Source organism: Tiliqua scincoides, chromosome 4 (assembly GCF_035046505.1).
Source record: "Tiliqua scincoides isolate rTilSci1 chromosome 4, rTilSci1.hap2, whole genome shotgun sequence".
NCBI classification, from domain to species: Eukaryota; Metazoa; Chordata; class Lepidosauria; order Squamata; family Scincidae; genus Tiliqua; species Tiliqua scincoides.
In genome coordinates, this window is record NC_089824.1 from 157,429,410 (window position 1) to 157,447,220 (window position 17,811).

Genomic DNA, 17,811 nt, shown 5'->3' on the forward strand with positions numbered 1-17,811 from the left:
TGAGAGGTTTTGTGGCAGAATACATCTGCAAAGTAGCAATGTGACCAAATGACTTTAGCAAACGTACTCTCTAGAGCAGGGGTGCCCAAACCCCAGCCCTGGGGCCACTTGTGGCTCTCGAGGACTCCCCATGTGGTCCCTCAGGGACTCCCCAGTCTCCAATGAGCCTCTGGCCCTCTGGAGACTTGCTGGAGCCCTCACCGGCCCAACGCAACTGCTCTCAGCGTGAAGGCGACTGTTTGACCTCTTGCGTGAGCTGTGGGATGAGGGCTTCCTCCACTGCTAGCTGTTTCATGTCTGTGATGCAGTAGCGGCAGCAAAGGAAAGGGCAGTGTTGCTTTGTGCAAGGCCCTTTATAGGCCTTGAGCTATTGCAAGACCTTCATTTATTCATATAAGTTCATCTTTAATATGTTTATTTATGTAAAGTTTTGTAAATTTATTCAAATTTTAAATGTAAATTATTTTTCCCCCAGCCCCTGACACAGTGTCAGAGAGATGATGTGGCCCTCTTGCCAAAAACTTTGGACACCCTTGCTCTAGAGCAATGGTTCTCAAACATTTAGCACTAGGTCCCACTTTTTAGAATGATAGTCTTCTGGGACCCACGAGAAGTGAGAGCATCAAGTGAGAAGTGCTTTCCTGAGAATGCAGCAAGCACTGAAATTGCCCATGGCAAGCACTGAAATTGTGCTGTGTTCCCTAGATATTAAAATCCACCTAGTGAATTCTTTCTGTAGCCAGACTGCAAAAACCTCAACCCCATCCTGAAGATAAAGCTACCATACGATTTTTCAGCACTACCCAGTTCAAGTTCTTGAAGTTAAGCTAGTTCAGTGTGTTTTGGAACAAAGTCAGTTTTAAATACAATGTATTTGTTTGGAATGGATTGAGAGTCAAACTTCCCCCTAAACTGCATTAAAACCCAGAGTAATGAGAGGAAATGAGGCTCCACTGTGGGGGAGGGGGAATCTAAAAAGCAGCCCTTTCCAATAAAGCAGTGGTTCCTTTTAGCACTGGAACGTACTTTTTAAAATTACACACCATCAGGACCCACCTAGCTTTACAAGACTGAAAAAGAAAAAAGTCTTACCAGCTCAAACTTCTTTTGACTGTACTATGGTGGGGGCGCTGCCTTCTGGAGCACTTGTTGAGCTCATTGGTTTGAGACCATTCTGGTAGCCTTGCACTCCCCTTTACCTGATCTTTCACATGAGCCAAGGTATGGTTGCTTAGTCATAAGTAAATGCAAACCAATTTACCAGGAAGTGTGAGCTGAGGCCTCGTGAAAGACCTCTTTCCTAGCAATATCCTCTGCGGCAGGATTTCTCAAACTGTGGGTTGGGACTCACTTGGTGGGTTGTGACCTGATTGTGGGTGGGTTGCAAAGCTGCAACTGACAAACTGATAGCAGATAAACAAAATGCATTGAGCCTTATGGAAAATGAAAGTGAGCCACATCATGCATACTCACAAGCAAACAACTGTGCCTTGGTCCATTGTAAAGGATAGGTTGTTAGGAATTCAATGCCAATGCCACCAGAATGGTCCCAATCTGATGAATGCAGCCCCCCAAGAACAACTGAAAAGGAAGTCCCTCCCACCAAGCTGTTGAATGTATTGAGCCCTATGAAAAGGTATCTTTTTGTTTGTCTGCTGTTTTGTTTGTCTGAAAGGGGTCTTTCGTGAGGTCTCAGCTCACACTTCCTGGTAAATTGATTTGTTACTCTCCCATTGTGAGATTGCTCAAGAAAGTTGTGCAGAATTGGGTTTTGTGACAGTTCTTTAAATGGCTGTGCACAGTAGAATAACCCATCTTCTCTGTTGTGGAAGCTCCAACTTATGTAATACAAGCCTCTTCAACAACTTAGGCCCAGACCGCTTGTGCTGAAATTGATGTGGTAATGAGCATTTTTCAGGGAATAAATACCACATTAAGAAGCTAACACTCCTGTGGGTTTCATGTCATGGAATATTCAAGCATCACTTTCCCACTTGTTTCCCTCTTAATCTGTGAATTTTTAAACATATGTGGGTTTTTAAACATGTGATCACAAAACCTATGTGGATCTCAATTATCTGAGTTTGTTAGGTGAGATGGTGTCCTTGACCATTGTCATTGGGAGCCCTTCATTGCCACAACTCCTCCTTTCCTTATTTTCATCTTTAAAGGGCAGCCCTTGCTTGTGGGGAGTAGGGGAGATAGCAGCAAAAGGGGAGAATGAAGGGATGCTTCAATCCTCTTCTCATTGGAAAGAGGGGGGAAGTGCCATATGCAAAGGGCAATATAAACATGTTACTCTAAAGTAAGTCCTAGAAGGAAGAACAGGGACTACGTTTGGTACTCTGGAGGATTTTGTAGCTAGCCTGCACATGTGTGGTTCATCATTTCTCAACTGCACAGAGCATGAGTATCTGTTACAGTTAAATGCAACTGTTTGCTTGACCCTAAGATTACAAAGTGATGGGGAAAAGCACTTAAACGTGGTGTCTCACTTTTCATAATAGGTGATCCTTTCAAAGATGATCCCTTTGGGAAGATTGGTGAGTGTCTTCTTTGTTTCCACATCTGAATAATTATGCAACAGGGGATTATTAATCAGGCTTAGTTGATCTCATGTCTGAAGTGACACCAAATTTTGCTGTCCATTGCCAGTGCACACACTCCACACCGCAGTTTCCATTGCTCTTGTGCTGCTGCCACCATTTTTAAACTGGCTGGCAGGGAGTCTTCTGGAAGTAGAACCTCTCCTGACCAGTTTAGAAGATGAGGAGGCCACTATGAACAGAATCTCAGTGGTGGCTTCCTCCTCCTCCAGCTGTGCCACTGTTATCTTTCGTAGTGCTGCTGGAGCATGGAGAAGGTAGGAGTTTCCCAAAGTATTAATTGCAACACTTTGGGGAGTTGTAACGTGCTCACCCGGGTGCCCTGTGAGTCCCCAGTGGCCCCTCCTACCGGTTTTCCCATGTGCAGCCATCTTGGATCTCGACATTCAAGGTGGGATTGCCTGGGATCATGATCCCAGTAAGTTTCGGAACCACTGGAGAAGGTGAAGCCACACTCTGGTCTTTTTCTCTCTCACTCTGCAAAATGATGGGGCAGTGACTGGATGAAGCAGGCAATGGGCTTGAGATGGTGGTTGATAGGCATGGGCATCCCACCCCAGCCCACTGCAGCTGGCTGCATGGATGGACTACCCCTGTTAAAAACCAGTTATCTATGACTTAACATGAGCAACAAAAATATGTTTAAGAGTCTGCGCAAGCAGAACTACGATAAATATTCAAGGACACTTAAGTTCTTTCTAATGGTCTGTGTTCTGAGTTCAGGCAGAGCACTGCTCTGTCACTGAAATGTCCTTCCATTCATGAATGTAGTGTTGCATGTCCACATGCCATTAATGTATAATTTGTATAATGGCATAATAATGTTGGCCATTTTATTCACAATCCTTTGTAAATAAACTCAAGCATAGAACAAACCTTCACAGCTGCCACACACTAGGTCAACATTTTCATTGAGCTTTTGACCATCATCCCAAGATCTTTCTCTTGACCTGTCACAGAAAGCTCAAAACCCAAAAGTGTATTTGTGCAATGTTGATTTCTTGTCCCCATGTCCATCAGTTTATACTTGCATTAAAGTGCATCTGCCTTTGTGCTGTCCATTCCCCCAATTTGTAAAGTACTAGTCCCAAGACTAATCATTGGGGTCAGTTCATGCTTTTCACTTTCCATTGTGAAAATTGCTCATTTACACTCACTCTGTTTCCTGGTTTCTACTAGTTACTAATCCATAACAGGACCTGTCCCCTGACTGTGAAGTTTTCTCAGGAGTGTTTGGTGAGGGCCTGTGTCAAACCCCTTCTGAAAGTCCAGATATATATATAATATCGAAGGGTTCTCCCACATTCACATGCCTGTTGACCTGTTCAAAGAATTCTAAAGAATTTGTAGACTTACTATTTCAGAAGCCATGCTGATTCTCCCTCAGCAAAGCTTGTTCTTCCATGTGGTTTTAGGTTTTTTTAATTAGGCTTTCTGCCATCTTACCTGGGACAGATGTTAGGCTGATAAGCCTGTAATTTCCTGAGTCCGCTCTCCCTCCATTTTTTAAAGATTGGCGTGACATTAGCTATCCTCCACTTTTGTGGTACAATGGTTGTTTTAAGGGACAATAAATATGAGATTCAGGCAACAAATAACAGTAGCTTGCAAGCATTTCTCTTACTGCAAAAAGTTTATAGAAAGCCTCCTCACCCCAGCAGTATCTTTTCTAGTGGCTGTCTGCTGGTGTTCTTTCGCGTATTTTAAGATTATGAGCCTTTTTGGGACAGGGAGCCATTAGTTATTTGATTTTTCTCTGTAAACCGCTTTGTGAACTTTTTGTTGAAAAGCAGTGTATAAATACTGTTAATAATAATAATAGAAGTGAAGGGGGGAAGGAGGACTACTCACATGGGCAGGGTCCTCATTGTGTAACCCAATTACTAATGTATTTTGCTTTTAGTGGGGGAAGCATGCAACAATCCATCCCTGTGCTGGGTGTTTCTGCAAAAACAAGTTTGTAATTGATAAGAATTACTTACATGGGCAAGATTTATATTAAGGCTGCTCTTTAGTTTCTGTATATTTCCAAGAGAATGCTAAATAGTGCCTCAGTAAAATAATCCTGACTTATTTTTTACTTACGTTTCTTTGTTTTGTTTTAAAGATCCTTTTGGTAGCGATCCTTTCAAAGGTTCAGATCCTTTTGCTGCTGATTGCTTTTTTAAGCAATCATCCGCTGATCCTTTTGGAAGCAGTGACCCCTTCAGTGCAACCAGCAACAGTAATTCTACAGTAAGTCTGTGAAAAGGTCTAATCCCATGTACACAGTAGGCCTTGCTTTGAAATGCTTAAAATTCGTTGTGAACTGCTTTTTCCTCTTCCTCTATGAACATGGCTGTGTTGAAGGCCATTTCTCTCTATTGCAGCTGCATTGTCATCCTTTTATGAGACTGAAGTTGTGTGATGCTATGCCTAGAAAATCCAGTTTTCTTTATCTTGAATTGCAGTCTGCAAATATTATAGCTTATTTGATTCTTTTCTGGGAAATTGAATACAGAGGAATGTCATCACTGGAAATAGATCTTATTTGAAACCTCTCTGTTTAAATGGTAGATTTGCTTCTTATCTTCTCGGATTTATGAACAGTGTAGCAATCATGACTTTTCTAATAGTTAAGTCATTTTTTCAGAGTGCTTATATATAATAGCCAGTGTCTGAGTAACTGTGGTGGCATAGCGAGCAGTTCTGAGGCTTTCTTGCCCAGCAACCCTGAAAAATTGGTCACTCTATATTCTGATTGTAATTCATAGAACAACATAATTTTTAGAAAGTCACAGTTCAAAGTAGTTGCATGGAAGTAAGGGAATATACTTTAACATGCCACTAAGACTTCTGGTTTCAATTTACTGGGTGTTCAGTTTATCTTAAAATCTTCCTTTGGCAAATATTGACTTACTAAAGATCCATTCAACATAGGAAGATTCTGGAAACTGAGAAATACAGCTGAACTAGTCACCTGAAAATGTTGATCCTGAAGTGAACGTATCTAATGCTGAAAATATGAAGATTTGCACCAAACCATCTTAATGAATTTTTACTTTAGACAGAAACATTGAAGCATAACGATCCTTTTGCTCCTGGTGGAATTGCTGTGACTGCAACGAGTGACCCAGGCAAGTAACTCAAATTATAAATATTCCAAAGTCATAGACCAATTCTTAGCTGAAAATCTTAAAACGTGTAGAAAGTATTCATATGTGTCTAAGTTCATACTCATCAAGCATAGTCTTGCTAAGAATTTAGGTAGTTTAAAGTTATTTCCAAATGTGGCATTCTTGCCCTTTGCCATTTCTTCCTAGGGAGGAAGGTCTTCCTCATATGGGTTGGGGAACTACATTTTTCCCAGCTGGATTCAAAGGAGGCTTCAGAGTTTTGCACTGCAGAGATTTGTTTACAAGCACCCCAAAAAGGGAGGTAGTGTTACAGATAAATCTTTGGGTCCCCTCTGCTCCACATGCTGCCGCCACTATGCCTACCTGTCATTGCTTCATGCAGGTAGACTCTTGCCACTTTATAGTCCATGCCAGCCCCTGGGCGCAAGGGGGGAAATGTCTGGTGAGGAAGTTGCAGGGTGTTGGCTTGGCTCTGCCTGTCTGGGTGACCTTCCCATCCTTCTTTCTCCAGCATTCCCCAACCTGGCTAATTTTCCCTTCCCCAGTTTTCTTGCTGGCTTCCTCACCCTCCTGTCATTTCCCTCTTTGTCCCACTCTGTTTCCTGGGCTGCCCCTTCTCACCCTTTCCATACCTTTCCAAGGTTCCATAACTTCATCTTTTCCTGTTTCCCGATGCTCCTCCTTTTCTCACCTTCCTTGCCCTCTCTCCTGCCTGTTCCATCTGTCTCCTGTGACTTGACCCTGTCCTCAACCCTCTTAACCCTTTCCACACCCTCTGTCTTGCCCCCACTCAAGACAGCCGCCAGCTGATTTGAAGTTAGTGTCTTGGGCGGTGATAATCTCCAGTGATGGGGGATGATGCTAAAGCTCAGAGCTCAGGTTTTCAGCCATTCTATGGCTCTGACCATCAGGGCTCACACACAACTAAGGGAGAGTAGGGAATGTAGTGAGATTTGATACAATTTGAGAAATTGAGTTAACATGAGCTTGAGATTGGGTGACCATCTGTGTGAAGATCAATTAAAAAGCAGGCTTTATCTAGTAGATGTTTGAGTCTTGCCTTTTCATATAGGTTTTGTTAATCACTGGAATTTCATTTTTCCCCTTCTGTTCTTTTGCTTACTTTAGCTACAGATCCTTTTGCCTCTTTGTTTGGAAATGAATCATTTGAAAGTGGTTTTGCTGACTTCAGCACATTGACAAAGGTAACTTGAAATGATTAATGCCAATGCAAAAGGCTTAGAATTATTGCAGTAACTGAGACACCAGCTGCTCCAGATTACTATAAAACACCAACTTCAACACAGGGTGAATACAAATCAAGCTGATGGCTTCACAGATTCAGTTCCTCTTTTTGAGCTGCTTTGGGGTTACTTGCTTGTGAGCCTTCTGTGACAGCAGTGCAATTAACAAAGTTATGCTTATTTTGACTTCTCACAGACATCATCTCATTGACTGACTCCCTTTTTTCTCTGTTTCTGTTTAAAGGTTGTATTATCTTTATAGTGGATGTTCTTGTTTCTTAAGCTGTTGGATGTTGCATATCTGTGCAATGGCTGGTTTTTCAGCCAAACATCCCAAGCTAGGGTTGGAGTTGTACATTAGCAGAGGGGATGCTGTTGGAAAATGAAGCATGGGTCATTGCACAGGGCAGGAGAAAGAATTGACTCAACCTTATCAGACAGTTGTGTGTGATATAGCTATGTGATGTTGTACTCCAACCGTTTTGTTTTGTTTGCTACAGAGTACATTAATCCAGCCTGAACCCTGTTAGCTGTTGTGTGTGTGCGCAGAACATGAACTGGGAGCTTGTTCTGTTATGGAGCTCTTTCCTCACTGAAGTGACTACTGTGACTTTTCAAGAAGTGTGTTGGAGTAATGCAGTGGTTGATGAACTCTTTTCTGAAATGGACTTAAGTATTTTATTAGACTGGATCCTGCCTTTTTGAGCCCAAAGAGTTTACAAAAGTGGTTTTAATAAAAATAAAATCTAAATCAATACTGAATTATATTCTAAGGTCATCTTCTGTGAGTGGAACAAGCCTTTTTGTGCAAGAGGGATTGTTCCTCTTCTTCCTTTTCCAATCTTCCTTTTCCTCTGTAATTCCCTGCACTACCAAATAATCTGCTTTTGAGGGTTTCCCCAAGCTTTGGGACCAAATTTTCAGGGGCTGCAGAGGTAAGGGAAAATTGGTGAAAATACCCTACTTTGCACAACTGGGGCTCCTTCTGTAAGCAATAGAATGTTTAGGGATTCAACCCACTAATGTCATCTTATTCATTCTTGGAGGAGAATAAATCCCATTGAACATAGTGGAACTTACTTCTGAGTAAACATGTATAGGATTGTGTTTTAAGTGTATTATGTTGGGAGTTGGGAGTTCAGTGCTGCAGTCCTGTACATACGTACATACTTGTAAAGCCTGTTGAACTGAGTATAATAAAACCTGCTGAACTCAGTGAACTTCTGACTAGATGGGCATAGAATTGCACTGTCAATTGATTAATTAAAGAAACAGCAATAGATAGCAGCAAAGATAAAAGCCCAGCAGAAGTAGTCCATCAAGGCAACTAAGGAAAGAATTTCCTTCAGACTTATAATAAGGTCTCATATATGGCCTTTCCCTGGTATTGGATGGTTAACAGTGAGGGTGGGTGGGTAAGGGTATGAATGGAATAACTTCGTACTGGAGGGAGTTCCTAAAACTTGGTGCCACTGTTGAGAAGACCTATTCCAGGTAATACCCTGTATTTAATTATGACAAGATAGGAAGAAGATTTTAAAATGCAGGCATTTTAGGAAATGCCTAAAGGCAGAGGAAAAGGCAGCCCTTTTAGATATCCTTGGTCCAAACGGTTTAACCCAGTGTTTTTCAAACTGTGGGTCATGAGTCAATTTCAGGTGGGTCCCCATTCATTTCAATATTTTATTTTCAGTATATTAGACTTGATGCCAACACGGTATGTGACTGCGTTTGGGGAGATCTATACTCTAGCAGGCTACAATGTAAATGCTTTCAACAATGATAGTAAATGGGGCTTACTCCTGGGTACTTGTAGGTAGGATTGCAGCCTATGGTTGTTAAAAAATTTTTCCTCCTTGATGATGTCACTTCCAGCATGACATCACTTCTGGTGGGTCCTGACAAATTCTCTTTCTAAAAAGTGGGTCACAGTGCTAAAAGTTGGAGAACTACTGGTTTAATCCTTTAAAAGTCAGCACTAATGCTTTAAATTTGAATTGCATTATAGGTTGTTGAATTTATTTATTGCATGATGAAAGAAAATAAAATAGTAGCAGCTGGGGGGGCTGACAGGGTGGTGTTGAAAGAAGTAATCCAAAGACTGTTCATTTTTACCTTTCTCTCTTTTTTTGAAGACAAACAATGAGGATCCTTTTAGTTCCTCTGCAACAAGTTCTATCAACAGTATGGTCATAACCAAAAATGTATTTGAGGAACCTCCAGCCAAAACTGAAGATGTTCCTCCTGCTTTGCCTCCCAAAATTGGAACACCTACCAGACCTTGTCCTCCACCACCTGGTAAGAGCTTGCATAGTTGGTCATTAAAGATGGCATTGTGTGTGAGAGTCAAGTGTGCTATTTGTTTCATGATTTATATTGAAAGAACTTCTCCTTCTACTTCAGTAAAAACGAATTCCATGTAGATTGCTTATAGTAGAGAGAACATAGGTCAAGGGTTCTTAAATATATATCTGGAACCATAAATTTAAGCAGGTCTGTTAAATTTCCATAACAAAACTTTCTGGCTAAAAAACAAACTTGATTAATTATGCTAGCTGAAACCAGTTTTGAAACAGGTTCAAGTATGCAGTCTAATTGAAAAGATTGACTGTTACGCATATTGAACCAGTTGCAGAGTAGAAACATTGGCAAAATAATTATACCCTTCTCTTCCCCCCCCATAAAATCCCTGACATGATTAAAAGAGTTTAGAAACCAAATTAATTTGTCTACTGCTATGTGTAATTTTGGGGCAAAATTAAAGGATGGTGTGTCATAAAACACTATTGTATATTGGCTAGATTGCCACATTCATAATCATTCTGAAGTGATTATTTTGGTGTAGGAAAAAGACCCATCAACAAATTGGAGTCTTCAGATTCCTTTAAACTGAATGATCCCTTCCAGCCCTTCCTAGGCTGTGATAGCCCCAAAGAACAGGAAGCTGACCCATTTGCTCCCACTGGGGTTTGCAAGGAGATGGACACCAGCAATTTTGCTAATTTCAGTGCTGTAAGTAAATGGGATTGAAAGGGGGGGCACCAAGTTAACTTGAATGAAAATGTAGTGAATATTGCTACCAACATTTCAGACTTGTTAGTAAAATGTGTTCCATACTATGCAGTAATCCTAGTATTAGTAATGCTGCATTTGAAGATTATAATAATGCATACTCTTGGAATAAATGTAGCCAATTGTAGAATATTGTTTAATTATGTGTTTAATATATTAAACAACCATAAGAATAAATGCTGTTTGAAAGTTTCCTGGTCTTTTTCTGTGCGCTGTGCCTAAGCTTTTACTTACCTGTATGTCCAACTACTGCACTTATTCCTAATGCATATGTTAATGTAACATTTCAACAGTTAGAAAATACAGCCCTTATGTTAGACTTACAACTGCCATTGAAATACTTAATCTCATACAGGACATATATAAATGGATAGTGTGACAGAAGAAATATTGTCATCAAGCTCCTTCCTTGGTAGTCAGCCACTTGTGTGGTACCCTTCAAGATTGGTTGGGGGCGTGGAAGGTGTTGGCCCAGACATCCAGTGCTGGTATTGAGTAGTAGAAGGTTGGTAAGCATGCTGATTAGAAGAATGCCTCAAGGCAGCAACCAACCCTACCATAGGGGGGAAAAAACAGTACTGTGAGGGTCTAAACATTTCATGGCATGGCACACAAACCAATTATACGTAGAACATACTTTTTTTGAGATGGTGCATTTCTAGTATAATGCTGTGACAAATATGAAGCCACAGGCGAACAATTTCATAAAAGCCCTCTAGGCATGTTCTCATTTCATGATCGAATGAGTTGATTTGCTCACATATGGTTATACTTAGAAAGTTAAAATTGTGAATTGTGTTGTGTGCTATACATGTATTTGGCCTTAGTAATTTCAATCATGTTTGAATCCTGCTACTCTGATCAGCAGGTTGAGGTAGTGGTGAAATTGGGATCCTTTGGTTTCTCTGTTGCGTGGAAGTCACTTGAATTCTTTCCTACTGAGCTGGGATTTAAGCTTGAGAGCGAGGAACAGTACCTTCCTTCCATGAGGCAGCTGACTTTGTATGATTTTTTTAAAAAAACAAATCTCTTGTGATTTTGCTTAACTAAATAGCATTAATGATATTGTATCCAACCATTAAGGTGGGTTTTTGTCACTCTTGGTTTAATTAGTTAAAATTACCATGTCCAATGTCCAGTAGCCAAGTGCCTTGTGATGACCATGCCTTTTGCAAGCTTAATTATGCATGCTTAGTTTTTTCTTGGGAGTTTGGATTAAAACATGGTGCCTTTCTTCACTTTATCAAACATGAAGTAATGAATGAGATAAATTGCAGATTTAGGCTTGAGAGAGATACTGGGTCTTTAATGATAACAATTTGAACCAGTGTACTTGAAGACAGAATCCTATAAAACTTGTACATGCTGTTAATGTATTTAGGGCTCCTGTTTTTCAGTATCCTACTGAAGAAGACATGATTGAATGGGCAAAGAGAGAAAGTGAGAGAGAGGAGAAAGAGCGGCTTGCAAGATTAAAACAACAAGAGCAAGAAGATTTGGAACTAGCTATTGCACTCAGTAAATCTGAAATATCAGAAGCATGAAGAATTTTGTCTTGCCTCAACCACTGTTCCTTTCCCTGAAAAGCTAAGCTATGTGTAAAGCTAATCAGAAGTTGCGTATGAACAGAAGTATAAAAGGCTTTAAATTCCTGCAAATGTGATTTTTTTAAAGAAACTTAATATCTTTTTTCATATTCACTAATCTCATTTGATAACTCTTAAATGGAGCAAGCTTCCAATTGTATTTCTCAAGATTCATCCTGCGCTATATATCATTACACCAAAGTAACTTCTTTAATGCAAAAAGATAGTGGTTTATTATGTTAAAATTTATAGCATTAATGAGGCACAACAGCCTATTCAGGAATGTGTGTAAGCCCCCAGAGAAAAGGCTGTTTTTAAAACAAGTTCCTTTCTTTCTTATGCTGATGTATTCCTTTACAGTGTTGAAGATTCAAAAAGCACAGGTGTATAACTGCATACAACGAATTCATTGTATAGCCCTTTGTCCCTGTAGAGATGGAAGGGTCACATATTACTGATCTTTTCTTATTTTTTTATGAATAGAATATTTGTTACACTTCTTGTTTAGCTGTTCTCTTCAGAAGGGTCATTTTTGCCAATTTCTGTAAGACGGAAGATTGTAGTTCTTTCAGGTGGTCTTTTTCTGGATAGCAACGCATTTATACCTGTAAGCAGGGCCATTCCTGTGAGCAGCCAAAACTCGCAATTAACAACTCTAGATGAATCTTGTTTGAAATGTTCTCATCTAGTTAGTAATAGCATTGGAAATCTTTTATACTTTTTACACAGCTGATAGTGACTGGTGCCGGGTTTCTGTGCATATTTTTTCTTTTTAATAAAGGGTTCAACTGCTTCGTAAACGTCTAATTGAAAATCTAGGTTTACCAATACAGGAAGTTTTGTGTCTGAAACTGAATTAGCGTTTTGTCAGATGTAAAAATGCAAATTTAGGTTTTTTCCTAGGGAGATTAGTAAAATGAGATTGTTTGGCCAAGTTCATGGTTGGGAACTTTGAAGCCCCACTGCTAATTGAGCCAATTTCATCTGTGAAATATGCGACTAAACTGGCAAATTGACAGCTGAATTTGAAGTAGAGTAGGAAGTAGGCTACATGAAAACATAGTTTGCAACAGTCTTTTGCTGTTATATGTAATTTATTGAATGCCAACTGATAGTTGCACCTTAAACAGAAATATCTTTTATTGTCACCGAGTCAAATTTAAGATTAAATGTTAATAAAAGTAACTTATTTGCCTATTCTTTATAATATGTTCTGTTCAGAATATTAAACTCAATCCAAATGGCTTTCTTATTTTCAGTAAATGAACAGTTGAGCTACACCTTACAATATTGTTTTTTTCCTCAAAACCTGTGGTATTGGTGCCTGACAAAGGATTTTACAACACTTTTTTGCTGCAAGGGGTTGCTTAGACACCACCATTGGGCTTAAATTTTTCCAGTTGCCTGTGGATGCTGCTGCAAGAATCTCTTCAAGAGGATAGTTCGCTCAATTCTTCTTGAATTTAAAGAAGCTTTTTTTTTTTTGCACTGGGAAATCAGCTTTTGAAAATACCTGCTCAAAGAAGTAATCTAGCAAAACCTCTTGCAAGTATTAAATACCCATAATTTATCTACATACACTATGTAATAACATTGATCGTGCATATTGTATGTTTAACTGGACCACATAGAATACTTTTTGTTAAGTGTATACCTGGTGGACCAATATAATATCTGTGTGTGTATATAATATATATTTATATATATCAAGCTTTCCTGTATAGAATTTAAAGTTCTGAGTCACTTGATGTAACATTTCATGTTACTGATTGACTACAGAACCTTTACTCAAAGGCTTCTAAGTAAACCACTGCTGTGTCAGCTTAAAAGGCATTACTTTTAAAAGGCATTTAAGAACTTGTTCAGGTGGGGTTAGCCTCTATTTATAGTAATTTGTTAAAATTCTAAAAATAGTCTGTAATTATGAATAAAACAGTTTAAGTAATAAGGTGGGTCTTTTTATTTATAGTAAACAATAATGTTTTGTGGAAGCACTCAGATAAGAAACAAGATAATGTTCTAACTTGAACCAAAGTTATTGGTTCAAATCTCATAATTACATTTAGAACAAATTGTGCCAGCTTTTGAACTCAGTTTTATTTATTCCAGAGGAAGTATAGTGTGTGAGTGTTGTACATCGTTTAAAGGGATAATCTTCTCATCCTTCCGTTTGCATCAAGTTCTCATGCCATTGCAAGAGGGCTGGTCCATAATTATCTGTGCTGTGATTTCTCATCAAAACTAGAAACTATTTCTAGTTCCATATAACCAAAATAGCATTCAAGAGCAGCAACTGTCTTATGCTACAACCCTGGCTAATAGACAAATGTAAACTCTTTTAGGTGACAGCACTGAACATGGAAGCTTCCAGTCGGCCTCTGGTCTATCATTAGCTCTTCCTGTAGCCCAAGGTTTGCTTAATCAGCCTGCTGATGGTCACCTTAATCTTCTTGGCTCTCTGCCCTGATCCTAGACTTCTCTCTATACATATATTAATTGACCTTACGCATCCTCGGCATCACCTGGCAGGACAAAGTTCCAAACAACACAGTCCTGGAACGTGCTGGAATCCCTAGCATGTATTCACTGCTGAAACAGAGACGCCTGCGTTGGCTTGGTCATGTCGTGAGAATGGATGATGGCCGGATCCCAAAGGATCTCCTCTATGGAGAACTCGTGCAAGGAAAGCGCCCTACAGGTAGACCACAGCTGCGATACAAGGACATCTGCAAGAGGGATCTGAAGGCCTTAGGAGTGGACCTCAACAAGTGGGAAACCCTGGCCTCTGAGCGGCCCGCTTGGAGGCAGGCTGTGCAGCATGGCCTTTCCCAGTTTGAAGAGACACTTTGTCAACAGTCTGAGGCTAAGAGGCAAAGAAGGAAGGCCCATAGCCAGGGAGACAGACCAGGGACAGACTGCACTTGCTCCCGGTGTGGAAGGGATTGTCACTCCCGGATTGGCCTTTTCAGCCACACTAGACACTGTGCCAGAACCACCTTTCAGAGCGCGATACCATAGTCTTTCGAGACTGAAAGTTGCCAATACAATGTGACATATCTACTAACTTCATTGTCTTATCAGCAAGCTTTTGAATCTCAAACCGTTTCATACATGAGTACACTATATTGTAGTTTTTTTGGTCTTCCATAAAACATTGGTTCAAGCTTTCTGCTGCTATTTTGATGCTGGTGCTATTGGAGCAGCAGGTATATCAGTGGCCTTTTCCATGTGTCATTGGAGAAGAAGGATTATCAGGGCTTCCAGATGGCCGGAGTTGACCAGAAAGGTGAACAAAAAAGATATGCAATGCTTTAGTGTGTAAACCCATTTTGAATTCTTAGACTAGTGACAGGTGACCAACTTAATTCATGAAAGATTTGTTAGGGGTATTAGAGAATGAATGCAAATTATTTCAGTTTTATTTCCAAGTGTTATGTGAATGCATGTATGCAATGTTGTCTTTGTGGCTTTAACACTTGAATAAAATTCCTGTTATGGCTTAGTAGGCCTACCTTCAGGAATTAATGCTACTTCCATGTCATAAATTTGAGTTCTTATTTTTCTGTTATTTGCTGTACTAGCAAATTGGGTCATTTTTTAATCTTCATTTAATATGTAGGGAAGAGACCTTTCTTTCAATTCTTTCAATTGTTCTTCCACTTATCTAACTTTAAAATGGAGAGGAGTTGAACTTATTGGAAGCAGGGAGGTCCCAGTTTCCTTGGCTTAGGATAAACATGCATTAGAGACAGATGGTTACTTGCTCTCTCTTTATGCTAAGTGGAGGCAGGGGACCCCTTCTAGGCCACAATATGGCAATTGCATAGGTTGCCAGATATCTCTGCTCGTTATATTAAACAGGGACAGTCTCCAGAATGTGTAAACTACCCCCAATCCCTTCAGACATGCACACTGTTCCCTCTGTGTACTGTAGAAGCTGGATCATTGAATATACCATCAAATTCTTTAAAGTAGTTCCCAAAAGATTATTCTGAAGTTATAAATTTGTAAAGGAATTCAAGTATAAATCGGTTTCTGCTCTGGTACAGTACTAGGGGATGGTTTCAAATAATAAATGGTGCATCATAAGATGAAAAGAGGTTGGACAGTCATTAATAAACTTAAATTGCATGCAAAGTGATTGATCTCCAGGCTTTAGCTTGTGTGTTATCACAATAGTGCACGGTAGTAGTGTCTGCTACAACTATATATACTATACTATATATATAAGGCTGCTCTTACCATATAGGTGAAATACTAAACCAAAGCAATCATGACTTGCCCTGGCAGTTCTGAAAGAAACAATCTCCTAAATTACACTAGCGCTTTAGCCTTCAATCTACACAACAAGGATGTGCCGTGTGGGGGTGGGCATGCCAATCAAGGATTATGTGCAGAACCACTGGAGATAGACTTCATTCTCTGAGGATAGATCAGTATTTCTCAAACTGTGGATTGCAACCCACCAGCTGCGTCACAAGCAAATTTCAGGTGGGTCCCCATTCATTTTAATTTATTTTTAATATGTTAGACTTGATAGTACCATGATATGTGGCAGCATTTGGGGAAATGTTACAAACTTATACTTTTAACAGGCTCAGGGCCTAGGAGAGGGGGGTAAAGGGGGAAATTTGTACCTGGGCCCAGGGTCAGGAAGGGGGCCCAGGAGCCAAAGGAGGGGGCCCAGAAACTTCCTGGGATCTTACATTCTCCAGTCTCACTGCCCATGCAGGATGTTGGCAGCAATACCATGGGCATTGGCCAGGAATACTGCCATACGCACCAGACCCAGGATTGCATACATTTCTTAACAGTGTCACATCTGGGAAGAAACGGACCTGCTGCGGTAGCTCTTTGTATTGTAGATTTGCTAACCATGGAGGAGTGTATAGGAGTGACACAGCTGCAGGACTCTAGCGACTGCAAAAGTAATTTTTGGTGTACACAGGACATTTTCCATTCTAATGTGAGCATAAATACAGTGATACTCATCTGCTGCAATGATTTTCTTTAAATGAAAGATTTTAGAGAGACTTAGGAGTGTGTCTGGTTTTCCATATTTACTGTATCTACCTGCCAATACCGGGCAGGCAGGTAGACCTGAGCTCTGCATTAGGAAAACTGGTACACTTGGACTATTCCAGCTGCTGCCACTTTCCCCCTACCTGTTTTGCCCCCATTGTCACCCCACCATTTCGTCTCACCCCTCTTTGGGAAAGAGCCCAAAATAAATACTATACCCCCTGATAAAATTCCTCTCCAAGGCCCTGAACAGGCTACTGTATATATTTTAACAATGATCATAAATTGAACTTACTCCTGGGTGCATGTGGGAAGGATTGCAGCCTGGGATTATTAATAATTGTCCTGTTTGATGATGTCACTTTTGGTCATGACCTCACTTCAGATGGGTCCTGGCAGATACACATTCTAAAAAGTGGATCCTAGTGTTAAAAGTTTGAAAACCACTGGGGTAGATTATTCTCTTTTGTACTCAGTCCAAAGTGTAAAATTCAACTATTCCTGAGCAGTAGATGCCTCTTGTGTGTTCCTTCAACTTTTGGAGGTAACACGTGAGAGGGGCTTTCTGTGTCTCTCAAGACTCAGAAGGTGTCAAAGTCCCTACCCTGGGAAATTCACCGGGCATGCAAAGTGCCTATCTTTCAAATGTTAGTGAAGACATGACTCTTCCAATGCATATTTTAACACACTGCTGTGAAGAGAGAACAGCAAACTAGGTTTGATAGTCTATTTTGTCTTTATAGAAGCCTTTCCCTTATCTGAGGGTGTGGTAAGTGTCTGTTTATTGTATAATATTATGTTTAATACATGGGAAGATGCAAAACAAGAGCACCAGAGTCCTATGGCAATCGTAGGATCCAAGCATTAAACTGAAAGCAAATAAAGTATATTCAAATACTATTTAAGTCTTTTTAAAAATAGTATTTAAAACACTCATAGCTTTTTTCCAGATTGCTTCAATACTTGCATAATTTGAATCTGGATGTAAAAAATGTATTCTTACACTTTGGTTCCGGCAAAATACTGTATCTCTTAATGTATGGAAGTATGTTATGACCTTTAAAAAAGATTAGATTAGCGGTCCAAGCCTATCCATGTCTACTTGGGAAAAAGTTCCACTGGATTCAGCGCAACCTACTCTCAGGTAAATGTATAGCACTGCACA

General features: G+C 40.0%; 1 protein-coding gene across 2 annotated transcripts in view; it reads left to right on the plus strand.

Annotated features, from left to right (window-relative positions):
* EPS15 (epidermal growth factor receptor pathway substrate 15) overlaps positions 1 to 13,572 on the plus strand; it is a 64,440-nt gene extending 50,868 nt beyond the window's left edge. The window contains exons 19-25 of one of the 2 annotated variants that reach the window (XM_066623622.1): positions 2,508 to 2,543; positions 4,714 to 4,841; positions 5,653 to 5,722; positions 6,851 to 6,927; positions 9,102 to 9,264; positions 9,812 to 9,978; positions 11,436 to 13,572. In XM_066623622.1, the coding sequence (XP_066479719.1) occupies positions 2,508 to 2,543; positions 4,714 to 4,841; positions 5,653 to 5,722; positions 6,851 to 6,927; positions 9,102 to 9,264; positions 9,812 to 9,978; positions 11,436 to 11,582 (788 nt within the window). In that variant the 3' untranslated portion in view covers positions 11,583 to 13,572. The remainder of the gene's footprint in view (positions 1 to 2,507; positions 2,544 to 4,713; positions 4,842 to 5,652; positions 5,723 to 6,850; positions 6,928 to 9,101; positions 9,265 to 9,811; positions 9,979 to 11,435) is intronic. The other variant, XM_066623623.1, reaches the window with a different exon arrangement.
* The last annotated feature ends 4,239 nt before the right edge of the window (positions 13,573 to 17,811 follow it).